At 32.9% G+C, this 22,227-nt stretch overlaps 1 protein-coding gene across 41 annotated transcripts in view; it reads right to left on the bottom strand.

Moving 5' to 3' along the window:
• Positions 1–22,227, bottom strand: part of LOC138713728 (longitudinals lacking protein, isoforms H/M/V-like) — a 614,547-nt gene that overhangs the window by 469,721 nt on the left and 122,599 nt on the right. The window contains exon 5 of one of the 41 annotated variants that reach the window (XM_069846093.1): positions 6,980–7,263. The exons of 39 other annotated variants lie outside the window; for them this stretch is intronic. In XM_069846093.1, the coding sequence (XP_069702194.1) occupies positions 7,049–7,263 (215 nt within the window). In that variant the 3' untranslated portion in view covers positions 6,980–7,048. Of the gene's footprint in view, positions 1–6,979; positions 7,264–20,636; positions 21,637–22,227 lie in introns of those variants that run through there. One more of the 41 variants, XM_069846083.1, reaches the window with a different exon arrangement.

Genomic DNA, 22,227 nt, shown 5'->3' with positions numbered 1-22,227 from the left:
AACATCTACTTCACAGGAGAACAAAATATATAGATATACAAAATATTAAGGGAAAGGTTCAATTCAAAGTCAAAGCATTTAGAAAACAATGTAGATCAGTCCAGATACTCGATTTTGTTCATCAAATTTCAAGAACTAAATGTTAGAATCAATATCATTTAACTGCAATACAGTAACAAAATGCTACATTCTAATAAAGGCTAAACAGCGTGGTGTTAGACAAGTTTTTACATACTTTTAGATATATTTTGTCCTGTTTGACTGTGTTCTCTTGAAGTTTCCTAGTGCATGCAGCTCAGAACTCTCTAACTTATTTTACTCAGACTACACAAAGTAAAAGCAATGGAGAAATAAGCTAGAACACACCAGAAGTTGTTGCACGCTTCGGATTGAACACAGAACATGATTGCCTTACAATTCATCTTTTCCAAAATTGGGATTTTGAAAGTCCCTATTATCTACTATGTAGCATAAACACACTACGGATTATGGATAAAAAACAAATAGGGCCTACTAGAGTTCCCAGTGGTCCAATTCACCATTATTCTACAATGAACTCTGTAAAGTGTATTTGTACAAGGATGTTTTGAAAAGTAATGTCTCCTAATTTTTTGTGTTATTGTTAAGAAATTTCGGAGTATTAGCTGTCATACATTCTACTCAGTTAACTTTCCTGCTTCACTGACGCAAATTATAGTCTTAAACATGGAGCAAGTAAAAACACTATGTCAGTGCATCTGAAGCAGTGTGCTATGATAAAAGTTTCTGACAGCAGAAAATGTGGCCCCGATTGACATTCATCGGAAGAATGAAGGCTGTTTATGGAGATGAATGTGTAGACAACAGTACTGTGTGACGTTGGTCTGTTCGTTCTTGTAATGAACCTGGTGCGACTTTCAACTTATGTGACAAAGACCGGAGTGTGTGAAGGTGATAACAGCAGAACTGAGATTCCGAAAACTTGGTTTCATTGTCTTTCATCATCCTCCACACAGTCCTCCCAGTCTGGCACAATGAGATTTTTATCTGTTCCCAGAACTTAATAACATCTGAGATGATTGCACCTTTATTCTGATGATGCAGTGCAGATACTTGGTTTCACGTCTTTGATCATCATCCATACAGCCTCGATCTGGTGCCATCAGATTTTCATCTGTTCTCAAAACTTAAAGTACGCCTGATAGAACCGACCCTTACTTCTGACAATGCATTGTAGACAAAGTGAGGCTATGATTCCAGCATCGAAGTGAAATATTCTATACTGATGGTATCAAGAAACTGGTCTCCTGTTGGGAGAGGTGTTGATTACCAGGGTGACTATGGAGATATATGGATATCAACAATAAAGTTCTAGGAAGTTACCAATTTTTCTTTCACTCAAATAACTACAGTCATTTTCAAATAAAAAATTACGAGGCAAAACTTTTCAAAACAACCTCGTACTTTCTTGCTGATGTTTGTAGAGTGTTTTCTCTGATTAATCTATATTAAGTGTTCAAGTTAATTTACGAAGTATTTTATGTATGTAATTTGATATTTTTATTTATACTAGTGGGAAATGACACTGTCAAGCCCCACTGTATTAAAATACATATATTCTGCTTGTAACTACCATTACATACGTATCTCTGACAGTCATGAAGCTGCATTGCAGATGGGAGATTTACTGCCAGTGCAACTATGCTCCATTATAAATAAACTGTTATCCGATGTATAGTATGAATTATGAATAAAATGAATCCAGTACAATCATTTGCACTACAGCAAAATTAAAATAACTAAAAATCATAAATATGCAAAAATATCACAAAGAAAACATACAAAAGCATCACGAGAGAAGAGGGAAGATGAAATGAACATCTCTAGACAGTATTACTGCAAAATTCACATGAACAAGAAAATTCGTGATGGTAAAAGAGACTGATTTATCAAATTTTATAGTGCTTAGATTATAGTGTTAAATATACTACATGGACATTTTAGAAACAAAGAAAACATCTGCTCTGAAACTTAAGAATATAATTAGAACTTACCACAGTTGAATGTACTGCGTTGTATTGACATAACAAAATTGTTTATCTTTGTGTACATCCAGAAAATTAATATATTAAAAATTAGAATGTAAAAATTAGCCTTTGTTGTAGCTGAAGAAAAAATTTTAAGAGTATAAAATTCTGAAGCAAGAGAAATAGTTCCTTAGTTATTAACACAAATAGAATGCAATTTAATGCATCAGCAATGTTTTGCATAATTGCACTATTTAAATTAAATAGTATTTCAGAGCCAAAGAATCTTTCTTTAATGTTACACTGTGTGACAATAAACATTAAATCCTTTCACTATCTATGCATGCACAATAATGAGCAGTCAAAAGCAGAAGGTGTGTAAGTAATTTCTTAAACAATCTGGGTAACTTGATAAAAATATATTTCTTTTACTTTTAGTGAAATTACAATTATTTTAGTTGAACATATTAGCAATCAGTGGATAGTAAGAAGGAGGTATAAATTGAAGGCGGGAAGAAAGATGAGAGTCCGTAAACCGAAATTTTTTAAATTTGAAAGACATGTTGGTTCAGAAAAGTGTGAATACAATTAATAATTATATATAATAAATTTTCAGTCAAATACACTTTTCAATTTGTGAGGTCAGATAATCTGTTACATCACAATATTTAATACGAAGTCACTAATATTTTCGACTTTAAAAAGTCATCTTCAGGTGCATGAGATGCAAACAACTTTTAAAATTAGGTGATAAGTTGATCTAGCAATTAATAACATAATAAGTAATGCATGTACTGGCATTTACATTTAAATTTCGTGCCTCTTGAGGTAAACTGTACATGGTAAAGCTGAACACTGATGCTAGATTCTCGTATGTATATAAGAGACAAGGAGAAGGCACAGCATGATATTAACCTTACACAATTAAAGGCTAAGTATTCTCATTAGATTGTATCATTAAAATTAAATTTGTACAGTTTGATATTAACTATGTTAAAATGTTAAATATAATGTATAAATTTAAAAGAGATGGAGAAGCTGTGATGCAAATGCTGTTGGTGGGAGAGCACGCAGTCTAATTCGTCGTGGTGAATGCCATAGTTGTATAGTTGTTCAGTTGTTTGCTTCCAGACAAGGGGGCATGTTTCACCCGACATTACATGTTTCAAACATGTCTAAAACATGTAACATCGGGTGAAACATGCCCCCTTGTCTGGATGCAAACAACTGAACAACTATACAACTATGGCATTCACCACGACAAATTAGACTGCGTGCTCTCCCACCAACAGCATTTGCATCACAGCTTCTCCATCTCTTTTAAATTTATACATTATATTTAACATAGTTAATATCAAACTGTACAAATTTAATTTTAATGATACGATCTAATGAGAATACTTAGCCTTTAATTGTATAAGGTTAATATGCTGTGCCTTCTCCTTGTCTCTTATATACACACGAGAATCTAGCATCAGTGTTCAGCTTTACTATATACAGTTTACCTCAAGAGGCACGAAATTTAAATGTAAATGCCAGTACATGCATTACTTATTATGTTATTAATTGCTAGATCAACTTATCACCTAATTTTAAAAATTGTTTGCATCTCATGCACCTGAAGATGACTTTTTAAAGTCGAAAATATTAGTGACTTCGTATTAAATATTGTGATGTAACAGATTATCTGACCTCACAAATTGAAAAGTGTATTTGACTGAAAATTTATTAATTTATTATATATAATTATTAATCGAAATATTTTAGTTCGAAGTGCCATCTATTGGATTACGCTGAGAACTAATAGAGGCTTACATGGTTATAAAAATCTCCAGGTGCAATAAAAAAAAAATAAAAGGAATGACATTACGCATGTGAATTAAAGCAGAGAGTTTTAAAGTTTAAAATTCATTTTTCTCTAAAGTTTGTTATTTGGACTCTCATCGTTCTTCCCGCCAACCCTTCAATTGTTACTTTGTGCTGTATTTTATAGAACTTTTACTTTAATCCTCACTTACAATTTTTTACTTACACAACTTCTGTTTTCAGCGGCTCAATTAATTTTATTGTGCATATCTCTTGTTTTAATGCTTAGACTCTTGGAGGGTTTCCATTTGCCTTCTTGCTTCCTAATATAAATTATTAATTTTGTTCCCAGACTTAAGGGTTGAGCTTTCTATTCATGGCAGATCTGTTATTGTTATAGAATATAATATTAACTTCCTCTATGATATTATACACTAGGAATGAAAGATTTGGACTTTTTAGTATTCAACTCGGAGGTTTGAAGAGTAAATGAAACTAATTTACATAAAACCACATTAAATTCAGAATTCAATCAATAAAACAGCGAGATTTAAAACAATAAATGATATGTCATATGGTATAATATGTTTTGTTTAATTACTATTATTGGTGTAAATTTGGATGTCAATGATTATGAAAATTGCACCTTAAATCACTTTCTATTTTGTACACGAAGTTACATCAGGTGTATAATTAGATAATTAAAATTCAATATAAAGATAAGATTCTAGATATACAGGATGTAGGATAAGTGACTCCCTATTTTAAAATTCTAATAACTAGGTATTTCTTTATTATTATCAGTGTTAAAAAAACAAGGGAATAAGTCTGTGAGAGTTTCTTATTATACACTGTTTCAGGTAAAAGATTCCTCTGGTTTTGAGTGTGGAACAAATAACTGAAACAACCGCCAAGTTTGAGGTATGGAATTCAATTGTCTTAGTACAACTTGATGGAGGCATTCATCACTTGACCCCAAGACAATGAAAGTTGTCATAAATTAAAGACAACTGGCTCTGTTATGGGTGTTCATAGAGACCAGAACATCATTCAAATCCCGGACTTAAGAAAACAATGAACATTTCGTTTATCACTGCAATGTATCCTGAGTCCGAAATGTTGAAGGACGTATTGCTTTAAGAATGTCCATAACAGAGCCAGTGGTCATTAATTTATAGCGACAGTTTTTCATTGTCTTAGGGTCAAATTACTCATGAATACCATTATCTCTTCTGCATCAACGTTCACCAAGACAACTAAATTCCATGGCAGCTGTTTTAGCTATTTGTTCCACATTCAAAACTGGAGGCATCTTTCATCTGAAACAGAACAAAATAATGAAACTTCATAGATTTGTTATTCTTTCATTTTTGCAACGTTGAGTTACGACAATAACAATACAGTTATTAGAATTTCAAAATAGCGAGTCATTTATCATACACCCTGTACATGATTTTATTTACGATACCAGTATATAAATTTTCAACACCATATGGCACCAAATGAAATCTTAAAAAATAATAAAAATGATTCAATTGAAAAGAAAATATTTAAATTCCTACACATAACTGCTTTAAAATATGTAGTTTTAGGCAACTGCAAATATGTTGTTTGTTGTTTTCTAATGCCAGGCATTTGACAATAAAGTCATTTGACCTCTTGCACGCCAATATTTTTCAAACTGCAAATAAAATACATACTAGGTTCAAAAAGTTCCCGGAATTTGCTAGCATCATAGAAACAACGTACCTTAAACACTATTCTACAGCATTCCCTTCAAAATAGTTGCCTTCCGCAACAACACACTTTTGCCAACGCGTGTAGAGTTCCTGGAAGCAGGCCTGGAAGCCATTTTGTGAAACCCGTCTTAGTGCTCTCGTCGCGTTTGCGATAACCTCTTCAGCATTGAATCTCCGTCCTTTCAGATGACTTTTCAGATGGGGAAACAGAAAGTAATCAGGTGGTGAGAGATCAGGAGAGTATGGTGGGTGATCCAAAGCAGTTATGTTGTACCTGGCAAGAAAATTCTTTACAATAATTGCGCGATGAGCAGGTGCATTGTCATGCATAAGGAACCAGTTGTTTTCTACCCACTTCTCTGGACGTTTCCTTCTCACTGCGTCCCAGAGGCGACGGAGGGTTTCTACGTACAATTCTTTCGTTACAGTACGACCTTCTGGAATGAACTCATGGTGCATGAGACCCTGAGAGTCGAAGAAAACTTCCAAAATAACTTTGCTTTAAGTGTGCTTAAATGCGACAGGCTCATGTCAGTAGATTTACTGGCATATGAAAGAACTCCTGCGTGACAAAATTCCGGCACATCCGGCGATGCTGATATAACCTCTGCAGTTGCGAGCGTCGTTAAATAAAACATAACATTTAAAATAACTTTGCCTTTGGAAGTGTCCCTAGGAAATTTTTGCTTCTGAGGAGATGTTTTCGATTTCCACTCAGATGACTGTCGTTTAGGGACTGGGTCGCACAAGTAGCACCAGTTTCATTTTGTTTAAGAAATCACCATCTTCATCAGCCATACTGATCATGTCCCCAGCAAAACACAGAACTTGATGTTTGTACTTTGCTCTGTGGACATAATTACAAAATGCGACGAACAAACAAAACACTATGATAAACAAATGCCTACAACTCAAAACCAATAATTGTCATTATCAACAAACTTTAAGGAAATGACATCATGAATGTTACCAACAAAACAAATGTATAATATCCCTTGTTATATATTAATACGAAAAATGGTAGTAAAATTCCGGGAACTTTTTGAACCTAGTAGTATAAGTAGGCATAATGAAATGTTGAATTTGTGTGGAATGCAAGAAATAAGATAAATGGACATAATAGGTTTCAGAGTAGGTATCAAAATACCAATGTTATCACAAACGATACGCAATAAATACACTAGACAAAAATAGATTGTAGTACACAAAACAATGTGATTTAATGTTAATTACTTTCTTTTTGTAATATTTTCTTCTACAGAACAGAACAGAAAACAATCATTATTAATCATGATTAATAACACAATCATTTTATTTCTTAAATTATAATACAGATATACAATTTTACGTTAGTTTATATTTACTAACAACAGAATTTCCAGTTCTATTTCTGGCACAGATCACACTACAATAAAACACGTTATTTACAAAAGGCACATACTGATTGATGTAGGCTAATACATCTTGTTATCCTGTGTAGGAAAGACTAAATTGTGGCTAGGCTTGATGCCAACAAGCTATATGACGAACGAGATTATAACGTTGGTGCGTTTTTTTAGGACAAAATGGACACTGGAACTGCGCAGGTTTCCCACATTCATACTGTAGATGTCTGCGCAAACTGTCATTGCGTGTGTAGCCCTTACCACATTGGTAACACTGAAATGATGAAGGACGACTTGACAGATAAGGAAGTTTCCGTAAAGACTTCTCTGCAAAACAGAAACAGAAACACATCAATGTAGTCTTATAGCCAAGTCGAAAGAATAACGTGGATTAAACTGCGTTTCAGACACCCACTTCCAGGTTCACCCATTTTTAAAGCAATATCAAACCTCAAACCTACTGGTCCACAGTATTCGTGACAACCCAATTAACTGAAATAACATTGCCACAATGACAAACATATGTTACTGTATAAATTCTTTTCTCTTTCTTTCTATGATATGTTTCTTTTCATATTTCCATACATACATACATACACACACACACAGTATCAGAAAAACTGAAGAAAACATAATTATGAAGTTGATATATTACCTTTCAATTTCCATCAGAATTATGTTTGGATAACAGTTTCTTCACAACCAAATTTTTACTCTGTACAGTTCACAAGTTACAGGTTATAGGTTAACCAAAAAAATACTTCTTAAACGTGATTATGATACAGCTTCTGCTAGAGGAGAAAACATATTTCTCTAATAAAGGGAACATGGTGCCGATGGTGTAAGCACAAGAAATAGGTAGCAGTAATTTATGATAGTGCTAGGAAATAATATATTGGACTCTACGAAAGTACATTCTGAATTATATGAAAAAAAATTGTTATGCACCTTATGAAGACTACATGCTTCACTTCTCCACATGTACAATCTGAACACCAATAAGTAAATATATAAAACAATGTTAGATCAATAAATATTGAGACTTTTCATTTTAAGTTCAAAATATAGCTTTGGAAAAGAGAGTTTAATTCACTAGATAGCAGCAACACATAACCTTTGTCTACAATGCTGACTGTAATTAAAATTGCTCTAATTCGTCTACAATTAAAATACAGGTGGCACAGTACATGGAAGCAGCAGGGAAAGGGGGAGGAAATATCCTCTTAAGAAAATCTAAAAATATTGCAGCAAGAATATGGAAATAGTATAGCAGCTCATGCAATAATCTATAGATGATTTAATGAGTTCAGGGAGGGCTAGTACTCCGGTGTGAAAGAATGTGGGCACAGAGCACCTGCAAGTGTGAGACAGAAATCGACATCATTACAGCTACAAACTATCTATCAAAATCATAATGGCAATTCTGTCAAGGTTTGAGGAACTCCTATGCTAGCACCTACAATGTGATCCAAAACTAGCAGCTTTTGTTCGGCTATACATGGAACAAGATTTTTTTTTTTTTGTGAATGCTGCATACATAGTTCAATGGCAGAGGCTATAAAATAGTGCCAGAATGCCTCAATAACTGTTGAAGCTTGCCTGCAGGAGTTTTTACTCATAAAACCAGAACATAGTCAAAAGTATAGTAAATAAAAAATGTAAAGAATAAACAATATTCACTCGCCATTATTTTAAAGGAACTGCTAGAAATGATTTCTCCCCTTGTAAATATTAAGCTGACAATGACTTAGGAAATTATGACTCATCCTTCAAATCTCTAACAGCAATATGTTATTAACTGCTTATTTTAGCACTCTCCCAGCAATATATCATTAAGTGCTAATAATTTTATCTCATTCTACATCCACTAGAACTCGAGGACTGTTTCACATACTTGTTGTTCCAAGTTCACTCGCAATTAAAAATCATCTGGGGAACTAAGCAACCTAATCCTTGACTATTATTATTCAGTCTTGAAAAGATTTCGTAAACAGTTTCCATAAAAAAAAAATACATATGCGACTCATTGCAAATCCTGTTTCAAGTACTTTCCTTTTTTCTTCCACAGTGAGCGTAGTCAAGAAGAATCACAGGATGAACGCATAAAAAATATTGGACAGATATTTCTGTAAGTACTGGCAGTGCACCAAATCTCAACCCATTTCTCATGCAATGGGATACAATGAAATGTAGCAGTTTTGAATATCTCTGCTAAGTTTGTGAGTGAACTTCAGCACTCAAATGGAACAAAGCTTGTCACTAATTAATAACAATTATGGATCAATCATGCTAACATGAATAGACTGAAGCATCTAGCCACATAAAGTTAAATTTTTTCCCATAATCATGGTGTTCTTATGTGTATATTACAGAGATTTTTTGAAACTAAATTTCAAAACTATAAGCTCCTTAAAAATTTAAGTTTGCAAAATACTGCACTCCTGAACTAAGCAGCAACTTAATTTTCTATTCGGACTTAATAGTATTGTTGCACTATTTCTTATAGCATTTCTTCAGTAAGGGCTTTCTTAGAATACTTCTCAATACTTGTAATTTCTTAAGTAAATTCACAAAATACTTTCTTGGAAATATATTACACTGTAGAAAATATCTCATAAGGCCAAGTTTCAACAAGGAAATTTGTTGTTCAGTTGACTATTCAACTCTCACCTAGCAGATTTTTTTATTGCTTAGCACTCGAACACACTAGAAAAAGTGTCAGTAAAGGTTGGCATATGGTGGAATGCAGCGAAACTTTCGGAAAACCAAGGGAATAAAAGGAAATGATGGTATACTAAAGATGAACGTAGGTGAAGGATGCATAATAGTCGAGAAAATCTCTACTCAGTTGACAAGCCAAATAAAAATGCACTGTATAAGATGACACCTTAAGCACATGATCCATGATTGTAACCTATTGTGCTTATACACGTTTGAACAAAAAGCCATGCAGATGCTGTACTAGAGTATTTATCTAAAACCTCAGCATCCTCTTCAGAACTCTGATCTAGTTACACACGATTTTTTGTTATTCCCCTTCTTTGAACTCCTGGTTGATTTAAAACTTCTGTAGCTGTTCTTAAAATATATACAATTCTAACAGTTACGAAAAACAATGTGTGCCATGTGCTAGAAAACTATAAAAACCGTTGGAATAATGCATTTAAATTTATGGGGGTCATTTCATGTGAAAGATCATGTATTCAATAATTCAATGTAATAAACAGTTCTTAAAAAAACAAAAAAAAAAAAACAAAAAAACAAGTCTCCATCTATATTGATAAGTTTTTGTATAATAATTACTATTCTACTACTACTAATAGTTCTAGTATTAAATTTAAAAAGTTATGTATGGATTTGATAAAAATTGAAAAATTGTAAATTTAAATTTATATACTATAATTGCATAGTAGACATAAGACAAATTGTATTGCATAATTATTAATTTCAATTCAGCAATCCGCCCCTGAGCACGAGTTCTACTCTTTCAGGGGCGAGCTAAAGTTTTTCTGTATATATTATATTTTATGTTACAATTATTAGCAAAATAATAAATAAATAAATAAATTTAGTTTTTCTTACTTGTAGCAATAGAAGTGGTAGTGGTAGTGGTAGTGGTACCGGAAATGGTAGTAACAGCAGCATAATAAACATGAATTCAAAAGGTAACTATACAGTACAGTGAATACCACAATATTTTCATTTTAACTATATATTTATGCATTATAGCAGCCCTAACCAGAATCAATACTGAATATAATTAACACTTAAGCCAAGAGTTATTAAATATCCAGTATATCTCTGTGCTGGTACCTTTTGTCCTTGATATGAAAAATTTTCATCATGTGGCAGCATTTGACATAGGGACATCTATTTTTTTTTTACCATGAATATTGGATGAAAAGAATGGTTAAAAATTCACGTTGATATTACAGTTAGTTTTCTCGATAAAGAATCGCAAATTTGAACATGCACGCAGGATACGGATGCAGATTACTAGTACCACCTATGGTTCTAGGCAATTTAAATGTCAGGTGTACTAGTATAGCATCAAGTTCAAAGCATTAATAATTATAAAGGAACTGAAGGGTTTGGGGGAAAAACACGTTAAGTCACATTTTGCAAATTTTTCACGACAGCGTTTACAAACTTGCAGAATAACATTACCTTCCCGTGTAAGCCTTCCCTTAATATGCTTATAAAATGGAACTGAGTTTTCTCCCTTTATGATTAGGGGATCTTAAAGATCTCAACTTTAACTGCCACATTCAATTAAAATATAAAAATTACTAAATTTGGACTAAATATGTTTTACCCTGAACCCTTCAATTGTATTTGTGACTTTTTGGAAAGTTAAACTTTTCAGCACAAAGTTAAAAATACTGTTAGGGCTAACTGTGAGATATGAGTTTATACACTCGTATTTTTAATATAATCCTATTCGAGAAAACTACTCTGACATTCATAATAATGAAAATACAAATAATACTATAAATACCGTATACTGGAAAATATTGTGGATTACAAACATTTCCTCAAACTAAGATCTCAGTATCAATTGCATGCTTCTGCCTTCTGGTGACGTATACACAGCATGCACCACTACAGGAATTAGTCTTCAACTGTTTATGAGTAATACTGCAGCACTATCTTAACAATAAAGATAATTTCATACTGACTTTCAAAACATCCATATCTGAATATATGCCATTACTTCGATATATTTAGGAGTTTTCAGTAATACACTCAACAATTCCATATCATCCATTGTTATTATATTTCCCTAGAAAATACCAGAAGTTGTTCGTAGTGACTGTTAAAAAACTTTACATTAGTCTTACTTCTACCATACCCATTTCGTTTGTAAGTTAGCTCGTAAGTTCGAAATAAAATATGTAGAAGGTATATGGAATGAATCTGATTTATTGAAATAAATATTCTCACAGAAAATCTAATCAACCATAGTGCTCCCATTCAGAAAATGAATGTATTTTGTGAATGGTTGAAAGCAACAACAGGCATCTATTTTTGATCTCACTAATAAATTAGTGGCAAGAAATACTATAAGTAAATTATGTGAATTTTATACTTTTATGTATTTTTGTTTCATTATTTATTTGTTAGAACTCAGTATCAATTTTTTAAAGATGAAAACCACTCAAAATGGGACCACCTATAAATAGGTTCTATATTTACTTTTACATAACATATTTCGAAACTATTTAACCAATTTAACAATATCCATTATTACACAAGGTAATTACATTATTATCACATAAAAATATAAACATACATCATTACAAATTTCATATTAAGATATCTGAATGAAATAGTCTTACACGTCTCTTTCTCTCTCTCTACACACAAATTCCACAATTTGGGACATCTGGCCAAAATCTACGGCTGACCACTAGGATCCAAAATACAAAGCAGAGGTTAAATTAAAAATACAATATGATTGCGGAGAGAATATGGAACAATGATAAATTTAAAAATAAAGTACAATTTGATTTCAGAGAAACATGAGATGAAAATACATTGAAGAGTAATGAAATGAAGTAAAAAAAAAAAAAATTACATAGTATTATACAAATGATTGTGTAAAATGGATAATGAATCTCTCAATACCATTAGACAAATTTTGTTAATGTCCTCATTAGAAAATTTAAAAGAAAGGAGAATGGTTTTGGTTAACTTAAATGAAGTTCCCCTAGCGTCAAAAAGAAGTCTTTTCACTTCCCATGTATTAATATTCATTTTGTATCTCTCACTGAAGTGAGGAATACATGGGTTGTAAATAGACTTCTTTTCATCGTTAACATTATTGGCTTGTTGATCATCCTTCTCAAAACGGAAATCTTGATAATTAAATTTGTTACCATCAAGAAAAACTTACATGTATTACCAATTATTAAAAAAAAAAGACAATTTTACATTATAACTAAACGTATAGTGTCAACATATACAACTGAGACTCCAAGAACAAACAAATATTGTTACATTTGGAAAATAATTATAACTTTCAACTTCTCCCTGGTAATTTAAAAAAAGTTTACTACGTCTTTTCATTTATTTCCAATTATTATTTACTTTAAATGCAAATCATTAAACCATTTGCGAAAAGCTGGTGCCTCGGCATGTCAACAATAAGTTGGTTAACAAAGTAAGACTAAATTGAAATTTGTGTAACGTACTTAATTTGCAATCAAACATAATATTAGAAATTGACATATAAAAGATATCAAGAGTATTGTTAATTTTCAATATGTAAGAAGGACACATTACTTTATTTCCTGAATTTCTGCCTCAAGTATTACAAGTATTATATTGTTTTCGAAAAAAATAATAAATGTCTTACTATATGATGCCCGTGGTTGTTGTTAAAAACTGTTTCTATTGTAACTGAATATAAATAATATGAACTTCTGTTCTGCAGATAGTATGATTTCATCTTTATTTTCAAAAGTCCTCTTTGTTCGAAAATCCACAGACTACTGTATATTTTCTCTGTAAGTTTGTCCATGCACAAGTTGCATGTGATCTTTCAAAACATGCTTATATGTATACATTTTTCTGCATATTCGACATTCGTACTTAGGTTCTTGACCACATTCCATTCTGACATGTCGAGATAAGGAACTCTTATACCTATATGAATTACCACATCTGTTACATTTCCACTCATTGTTAACTGTCCCTGACATATCTTGAATTCGGTTTGCATCTCCACCCTCAATTCCTGACAGCAGATACTGTAATACAGTGTCACCTTGTTGTAGACACCATTCACCTGGAAGTAAGATAATCGATACAATATTGCTTCTCTGACACGAGATTCAAAAATAATGCAAGGGTTTTCTGTTTAAGTCTTAGTGCTAAATCTGTATGATTAATAATATTATATCTCCAATATATTTTTCAACTTTATTCAACAATTACAAATACAACGAACTTCGATATTTCTAATTGCTTTCGGAAATGGATAATGCTTCAAGTTATCGAAAATTCGAGATATGGAAAATATGCCCAAAAAAGTCTCCAATATTGTTACTGCACAAATACAGTACTACCATTACTACTACAGTACTAACTATGATTTTAATGTTAAGTAAAAGTCAGTACTTATTTCTGATCAATTTCATATTAATAAGCTAATGCGGACATGGATATTTTCTTTTTTACTTCAAATGGACTAAACTAAAATGTTGTGACTTCTTATTACCACTCCACATTACTAAATCCACTGAAGGTACGCCTATTCTAGTAGCCATAATTGTCTATTAAGGTTCAAAATTGTGCAGTAAAGCTTATATAAAAAAAAACAATAAATTTATGATCTGTTGTATTTTTCGAACAGTGGAACTTCAAGACAGTGTGTATTGTATTGCATTTATTTACATTCCACGGTATTCATACATCGTTTCACAGCTAGAATACGGAACATGTAGGGTTGTCAACCGTCCTGTATTTCCCAGGAACTCCTGTATTTTCCCTTAATTTTTAAGTCTCCCGGCTCCCGTACTTTTCTTTTCTTCTAATATTTTTCTCCCTTATTTTTGTATTTTGCAGGAAAAAATTATTATTCTAAACATTTGATTTTGCCGTGAATGACGATTGTTTATATGATGAATTCTGTTGTTCAAGAGAAGATTTAAAATCTGCAGTCTTTGTAGAAGGTAATGCTTGCCAGAAATGGGTTTTAATACTCACCTGTTTAAAATCAAACAATATCAATATTACAAAACTGGAAAAAATGGCTAGTTTGTTCTAAGCATACCAAGTAGTAATTCTCATACAAAGAGGGTGTTTTATCTCATGAACAATAACTGACAGATGTTCAAAACAGGAGCATGACACATCTATTGAAATCAGAGCTGCAAACTGCAGTCGACTTCAACTATTACGTGAATCAAAATCTGTTTCAAAATACACTTAAATTAAGACTAGCTGCCGAAGTGTAGAATAAATTCGTTTTTAGTACCTGTACGGAATAATTTTCCAGTTTACTATGTAAAATTTGGTATATTCCTTCGTCTCCCATATTTCCTACAAAAAAAGTTGGCAACCCTAGGAACATGTCAAAAAAAATTTAATAGTACTACAAAGTCTTAATTATAGTCAGAGTCTAGTTGAAATATATACAGAAGAGTTTTACAATGTACTATTACAACACAAGGAGTTATTATTATTATTATTATTATTATTATTACAAACTGCCTCCCAACTGAAGTAGACTCTTAAGTCTTGGTATACTGACATATTATGACTTAATACAAGACAGAAGTATTCAAACAGTGTTCTCAAATGTCATAAATTCACCTACAAAGTAGAAGGCATGAGAAATTAGGTACTTCTTTAATTTGGCCCTAAATAATGTTATGTTTTCAGTTTCATTTTTTCATATCCATAGGGACGCTATTAAAAATTTCTTACTGGCATATAACGCACTTCTTTTTGATAGCACAATAGATTTGCCAATAGAGAAATTAAATTATGGTTTATTTAACGACGCTCGCAACTGCAAAGGTTATATCAGTATCGCCAGTGTGTCGGAATTTTGTCCCACAGGAATTCTTTTACATGCCAGTAAATCTACTGACATGAGCCTGTCACATTTAAACACACTTAAATGCCATTGACCTCGGCCGGGATCGAACCCGCAATCTCGAGTACAGAAGGCCAGCACTATACCAAGTACACTACTGAGGCCGACTTGCCAATATAGTATCAAAGTCATTTTTTGACGAGTATTTATATTATGGACTATTGAATTAATTACAAAGTTTTCACGATTACATACGAAAAAGTTTATTAATGAAAAAATATATTGACAAGCCATGGGTATTATTTGTAGTTTTTTGAAAATGGTCCTACACGATTCCCTAGATTTGGCACCTACAATAGAACCCCAATTAGGATCGGGTCAATCCAGATATGCAGAAATTTGGGTAACCGGATATAGCTCATGAATAATTAAGAAAAACCAATGTCTGTATGCATTTTCATTTTGAAGTCCCAGACATCCACTGCTGTGGAATAATGGTTAGTATGTCTGACCATGAAACAAGCAGGCCCAGGTTCAAATCCTGGTTGGGATAAGTTACCTGGTTGAGGTTCTTTCCGGGGGTTTTCCTCAATCCAACGAGAACAAATGCTGGGTAACTTTTAGTGCTCGACCCTGGACTTATTTCGTTGGCATTACCTTCTTTCACTCAGACGTTGAAGAACCATAACAGTTGATAAAGCGTCATAAAATAAACCAATTTAAAAAGTCCCAGGCACAGCTAATCCTATGTTTACCTTTATTTAGTAGCCTTGCACAGGTCTTTATATTCAAGCATACAGATCGAATTTTAGCTTGATTTCCGTGATTAATTAGGGGTGGGGGGGGGAGCAGGAGGACTGTTGGATAATTTGATGATTGATTAAACAAGAGGTGGATAATCGAGGTTCTACTATATGACTACAGCAACTTTTATTTTAAAAAATCAACAAAAATTAACTATCTAAATCAGTGGTTCTCACTTTTGTTACTGTTAAATTATTGTCATTGATTCATCTTCAACTTTTCCCCTTTTAATCAAAAACTTATCCATAAGTTAGATTAACACAATAATACAAATAACACACGTGAAACTAAAATCAACCTCAAAATATGCCAGAAAACGGACAAAATGGCGTTACGACTGTATGTCTACAAACAAATGACAGGTGAAGGCAAGTTGTGAGCGTGCTAGACCGAGGCTCTTGCACTGTTGTGAAACTCGGTACATTAGTCCCCTCTCGCATTGTTGCCAACTCGTACGTTAGTGTGCTCCGGGAACTCACTACATAGGATAATGTGCCGTGAACTAAAAAGGGTTGAGAACCACTATCTAAATACTTAAGATTTACATAGGAAAATTGTAATAATCTGATAAAGAAGCATACATGGCATTCCTATGCTTTAATATAATAAAATACATTATATCACTTCTGAAACACCTCCTACAGAATAATTGCTTATATATTTTTATAACAATTATGTTTTGCTGAGACAAGTTACTGTGTTACAGCAAGAGTAATTTCCTTTAAATATAGAACTAGCTATTCATCCGAGATTAAAAGAAGAACAATGTAGTTCTACAGTTATGCAATAAAACTCTGCTTATAGAGTCAAAAAATTAACTTTAATATAGCAATAAAAAATAAGAATCATATAGTTGACGGTTGTACTATAGATATAATAAAACATATATGTTATATCCTCCTGGTTGAAGTATCAGTGCAGACCCAATGAGAATATGACGTCAATGAACTACAGTCAAAATGACTGTCCCTTTGAAAGCATGGTCGAGAGAGAAGCAGCATGCAGTTGTGTAACACTTAAGCAGATTTATGAGTGGAATTGAAAATTTAAAAGTTGGATATCAACTGTGATTGATGTAGCTTCTTCTGGTTGCCTTACACTGCGATTATGCTGCAGTGGAATGAGTGATACTGGAAAATCAATGGGTAACAATATACGAGGTGGCTGGATAAATTGATCAGCCATGGCCCGAAGCACCACATCATTCAAGACGTGCTACAGTACCACAAAGTTTATGCTTGGTAAATACTAAAAAACTCCCAAACTGAAACAGTACCACAAACTCTATGCTAGGTGAATACAATATATTATGATGTACCGAAGTACATATGATATTTCCATTCAGATATTCTGCGTCATCATAATACATCGGTATATCATAATATATGATTTGCAAATAACCACTTAGTGATTTAAGATGGCGCTTATTCCGTCGGATCCCAGCCACTTAGTCATTCAGAATGAGTGCACCTCTGCACATGTGTGGACATGGTCCCAGTGTCATACATCTATGACACAGTGCATGAGGGTAGGCCACTAGAGGGAACCCAAGAGGTGGAACTTAAACTGAGAGGATTCGATCCAATATCCGGATGGGAATCCGGTGTGGCTTAGTGGATAGAGGATCAGCATGTAGAGATGAAAACCCAGGTTCAAATCCTGGCGCCGGAGAGAATTTTTCCCCGTTCCACACATTTTTCATCATAGGTGAATACAAAACAACTTATCAAAAAACTGAAAGGACACTGTGTGGTTCTTTGTTGAAACACTGTTATGACATTATGAGCCAAAGGAGATGGTTTTCCATACCATACAGTCACTGGCGACGAACACTGGGTTCATTATTTTCAGCAAGTGGCGACATTCATTACTTCCAAAACCTAATAAGTTCCATATAATTCTGGGAACATAAAATTCTCAGGGAACGCTCTGTTAACTATGAATCATACTGTGAACTACATCAGAATCACTTGAAATTCAAAATCAGTTCAAAACATCGAGATTTGCTCAGTTCGGATGTGTTCTTACAGCATGATAACATGTGGCTGCACAGACCTTATACAACAGCAAAGAAAATCCCAGATATGCATTGAGTGTTTTCCACTTCATGTATGTTCAATGGACCTCGCACAAAGTGATTATCAATTGTCTGGACTCCTCAAGGAGGCAAGAAGTAAAAGAAACAGTACAATGCAGTCAAAAAATATTTTTAACATGGAGTCCAGGCATTAGTGAAGCACTGGCACATCTGCATGATGGAGACTGTCTTAAAAAAGTGTTCTCAATTCTATTTGTGCATCTCATATTAACATAAAAACATTAAGGTTACATTCTGTCTCTCTGTCTTTAATTTTCTGAATGATAAAATAGTATTAAACATGGTACTGGGAAATGTTAAGATATAAGGATATTCATGGAATCAGAAAAATTAACTTTATTAACTTTTTCTGTGAAAAGTGAATAAAAATGTACAGTGACATAAATATTTATTTTATTTAAATTACATAAATCTTTGAAGGTACACATGTATTAATCTGAAGTTCTCAATGGTGAAACACCAGCCCTATGTCTTCTGTCCTTTCTTGTTAAATATTCATATTATGTGTAACATTAAATAATTAACTTAACCTCAATGATTTAATCGTTGTGATCGTCTGAAACAATCAATCTGATCTAAAATTTTTTCAGCCTTTCTCCAAAAAAGGCCTCAAACATATCCGAACTTGAAGAGCCTTCTTGTTCGGAGTTAGTTATGTCAAAATGACTGTTATTACTCAAGATTTCTACTCTTTTATTCCCACTTAACTGCAAAACTGCATGTGAACAGATGAAGTTCCTTTTTGTCTCCTAAATGTCAAAACTTCGCTTTATAAATCACAATGTAATATTAATAATAATAAAATAAAAAAAACACACAAATAACGGTGAACTATTTCAAAATACGTAGCTAAATATACGAGTAAATGACAACAAATAAATAGGTTATAAAAACGAAATTTACTATCATTACACACAGGATTTTTAGGAACATGTCTCATACAATGTACATACTGTATAATATCAACAAAACTTGAACTTACAATTTCACATTTTTTTTAGTGCTGTGTTTCCTCAGATAATATTTTACTTCTAGAGTCTAACAACTAGAGAGAGGATAAAAAAAAGAAAGAGAGCAAACGCCATTTATATTATAAAATAATACAAATATAGGATCTTTTCATCTGTTCAGTTGTGAACTGAATTTTCTTTCATATCTTCACAGTGCATTTATGTCATGTTACTGACAAGAGAGCTTAATATTTCATACTTCATAAAAATGACTTCTGAATATTGTGTACCTGCAGTAAAATCAGATGTGAAATGATATTCTTTTTTTAATATGAAGCATCCATTCACGTTTATAAATTAATGCGACATGCTGGGAAATATTCTGCAACAGTTAGAACAGAGCAGCATTGCTGTTCAAACTGTGTATATGTGTGTGTGTGTATGGGACGGGAGGACACTTATGCGAGAGAGAGAGAGAGAGAGAGAGAGAGTAAGGTACAGTTTTCTACACCTTCCAGATACATATTTCAAGATTAATTAAATTAAATTCAGTGACATCAAGTAACTACACCAATAATGTATTATTTGATATTAAAATGATCTGAAATACTCAAACTAAAGCCAACAAGCAGTCAGAGAAACCAAACTATAGTCCCGTCGCTCTTATTTCCGGCAACCAATCACATTGCAGGTCGACTACATTTAAACGTGTACGTGTTGTGATTCACTGATGATGACGTTATGCATTTCCTAAGGCTCGATAAATACTTAATATAATCACCCGCCATTTTAGGTCTTTCGTTGGCGTTCGCAGAAAGCACACGAGGACGTTATTTGCCGCTCAATTATTTGGTGAATTACAGAGCATTTGATTTATTATCATAGGAGCTACGACATGATAATGTTTAACGGTGTGGCAAATAGATTCCTCGTCTGTTAGCTCAGCAACAAAAGAACAAAAATGGCGAACGATACTACCTACCTAGACTTTATAGAGCCTTCACTTCCTAAGACGTAAGCAAAGAGGAGGAGTCACGCCGGGAATAACAGCGTCGCGACTATAATACAACTAATTCGTATTAATATATTTCAATGTGGGGGGGGGGGGGAAATAATGCCAGTTATTTTTCCACTGGAAAACTGTCTCATTTAACATGACATTCATGTAAAACAGAAATAATGAATTGCAAATCTATTTTAACACAAAGTATGGTACTATAATTTCCGGAGTGTTTAATGATTTACTATATAACATAAAAAAAAAGCGTGCACAAGTCTATTAGGAATTAGTTTTCCATAATAATAAAAGTACATCAAAGAAGGTGAAATAGTTGTTTTCTTACAAAAGATAAAAAGAAGAAAATAAAACTAAAATAAAATGTTCCAATAACTGAAATCAAGGTCACTCAGATTTTAAACATCCAATTCTGCCTATTCATGTTAGCTCGATGTTCACCTCAAGCATTTTTTTAAATTGTTGCAAGGAGCATGAATGAACTTTGAAACATAACACACAGCTTTCCATCCGGAAAATTGATAAAACATAAAGTACAAATCTCTCACAATTTTTCAAAGACCTCCTTAAATTTGAATCAGATTTTCTGAGAAATAAAAATCACTAGGAGACTTATTCATACTAATATTACTTTCATTCACTATTTAACTCTAACGAAGTTGCTTAGGACATTAGGCATGAAACAATGCATACACATAGAAGTCAGAGACAAAAAACTGTTTCAGTAATTTATCAAACGAAGGCAGACACGTTGACCAGTAAAATATGATCAAAATCAAGTTTCTTGAATACGATTTTGTCTAAAATATATTCAATATACATGCTTCAAAATTTTTGGATGAACTGTTTCATTGTTGCACAGATCAAATGTTTTTCAATATCTTTATGAGTAATTAGAACAGTTTTGTTTAGAAACTCCAATTGCACCACTTTCATACATGACGAAAGCAAGTCTTGAATACCAAATAATTTAATTTAGAACTTCACGCAAAATTTTTATGAGATCTTGCTATATGCAATATGAGATTATATTTCTGTTTCGTCTTCTTTGGGCAGAGGGGACACTGGAACTGGGGATCCTTCCCACATTCTAATCTCATATGCCGTCGCAAGGTATGGCGGCTACCATACCATTTGCCACACGTAGCACAAACAAATGATGACGCAGAACTTGAGTCCAAAGGTTGTGCTTGTTGTGAGACAGACTTTCCTAACATTCTACTCTTGTCTTGTGGAGAAAGAAGATGAAGCTGGCTGGGGGGATTTAGTGGCCCTAACCAGCTACCCTCTGTAACAAAAAAATTGAACATACCCTCATTGGTAAATGTAAAAGTAAAATTAAATGGAAAATTGTTAATTATTTCACGACTCATGCATTTGGCTATGTGAAATAGCAGAAGACATGCAGTGTTTTGGAGTATTACTTAATGTATGTACTAAACACAGAAGTGAGGATGACGAGAAGAATTATTACAATTTACTGAGATAAATTATTATCTACATAACAAATATGAGCATTATTAGCACTTTGTATGAGACCGGGGAGTTCTGTGTCATCAATATGTGTAAATATTTCCAATACTACCTTTGCATCAACAATATAGATAGCTTTCAAGATCATAGAATATTTTATATATGTTTTTAAAAAAATAATTTTGACAAAAGTCTTAGAAGATTTCAACAAATAATGTACTCAATTCTATAAATATTAAATTCTAAAGCTTGTCTCTTAACAATATTGCAGAAATAGAAGGCATGTACAACTAAGGCTGGATAAAAATATCTAACACAAAATGTTATTTAAAGAAATAACAAGGTCAAATGTGTAACATTATTATTATTAGTTTTTAAATCTCGTCTTTCTATTTTTAATACTCGA

This window comes from Periplaneta americana, chromosome 14 (assembly GCF_040183065.1).
Source record: "Periplaneta americana isolate PAMFEO1 chromosome 14, P.americana_PAMFEO1_priV1, whole genome shotgun sequence".
Taxonomy (NCBI): Eukaryota; Metazoa; Arthropoda; class Insecta; order Blattodea; family Blattidae; genus Periplaneta; species Periplaneta americana.
The sequence above is the reverse complement of the archived record's forward strand: the minus strand, read 5'-3'. Positions and strand labels throughout refer to the sequence as shown.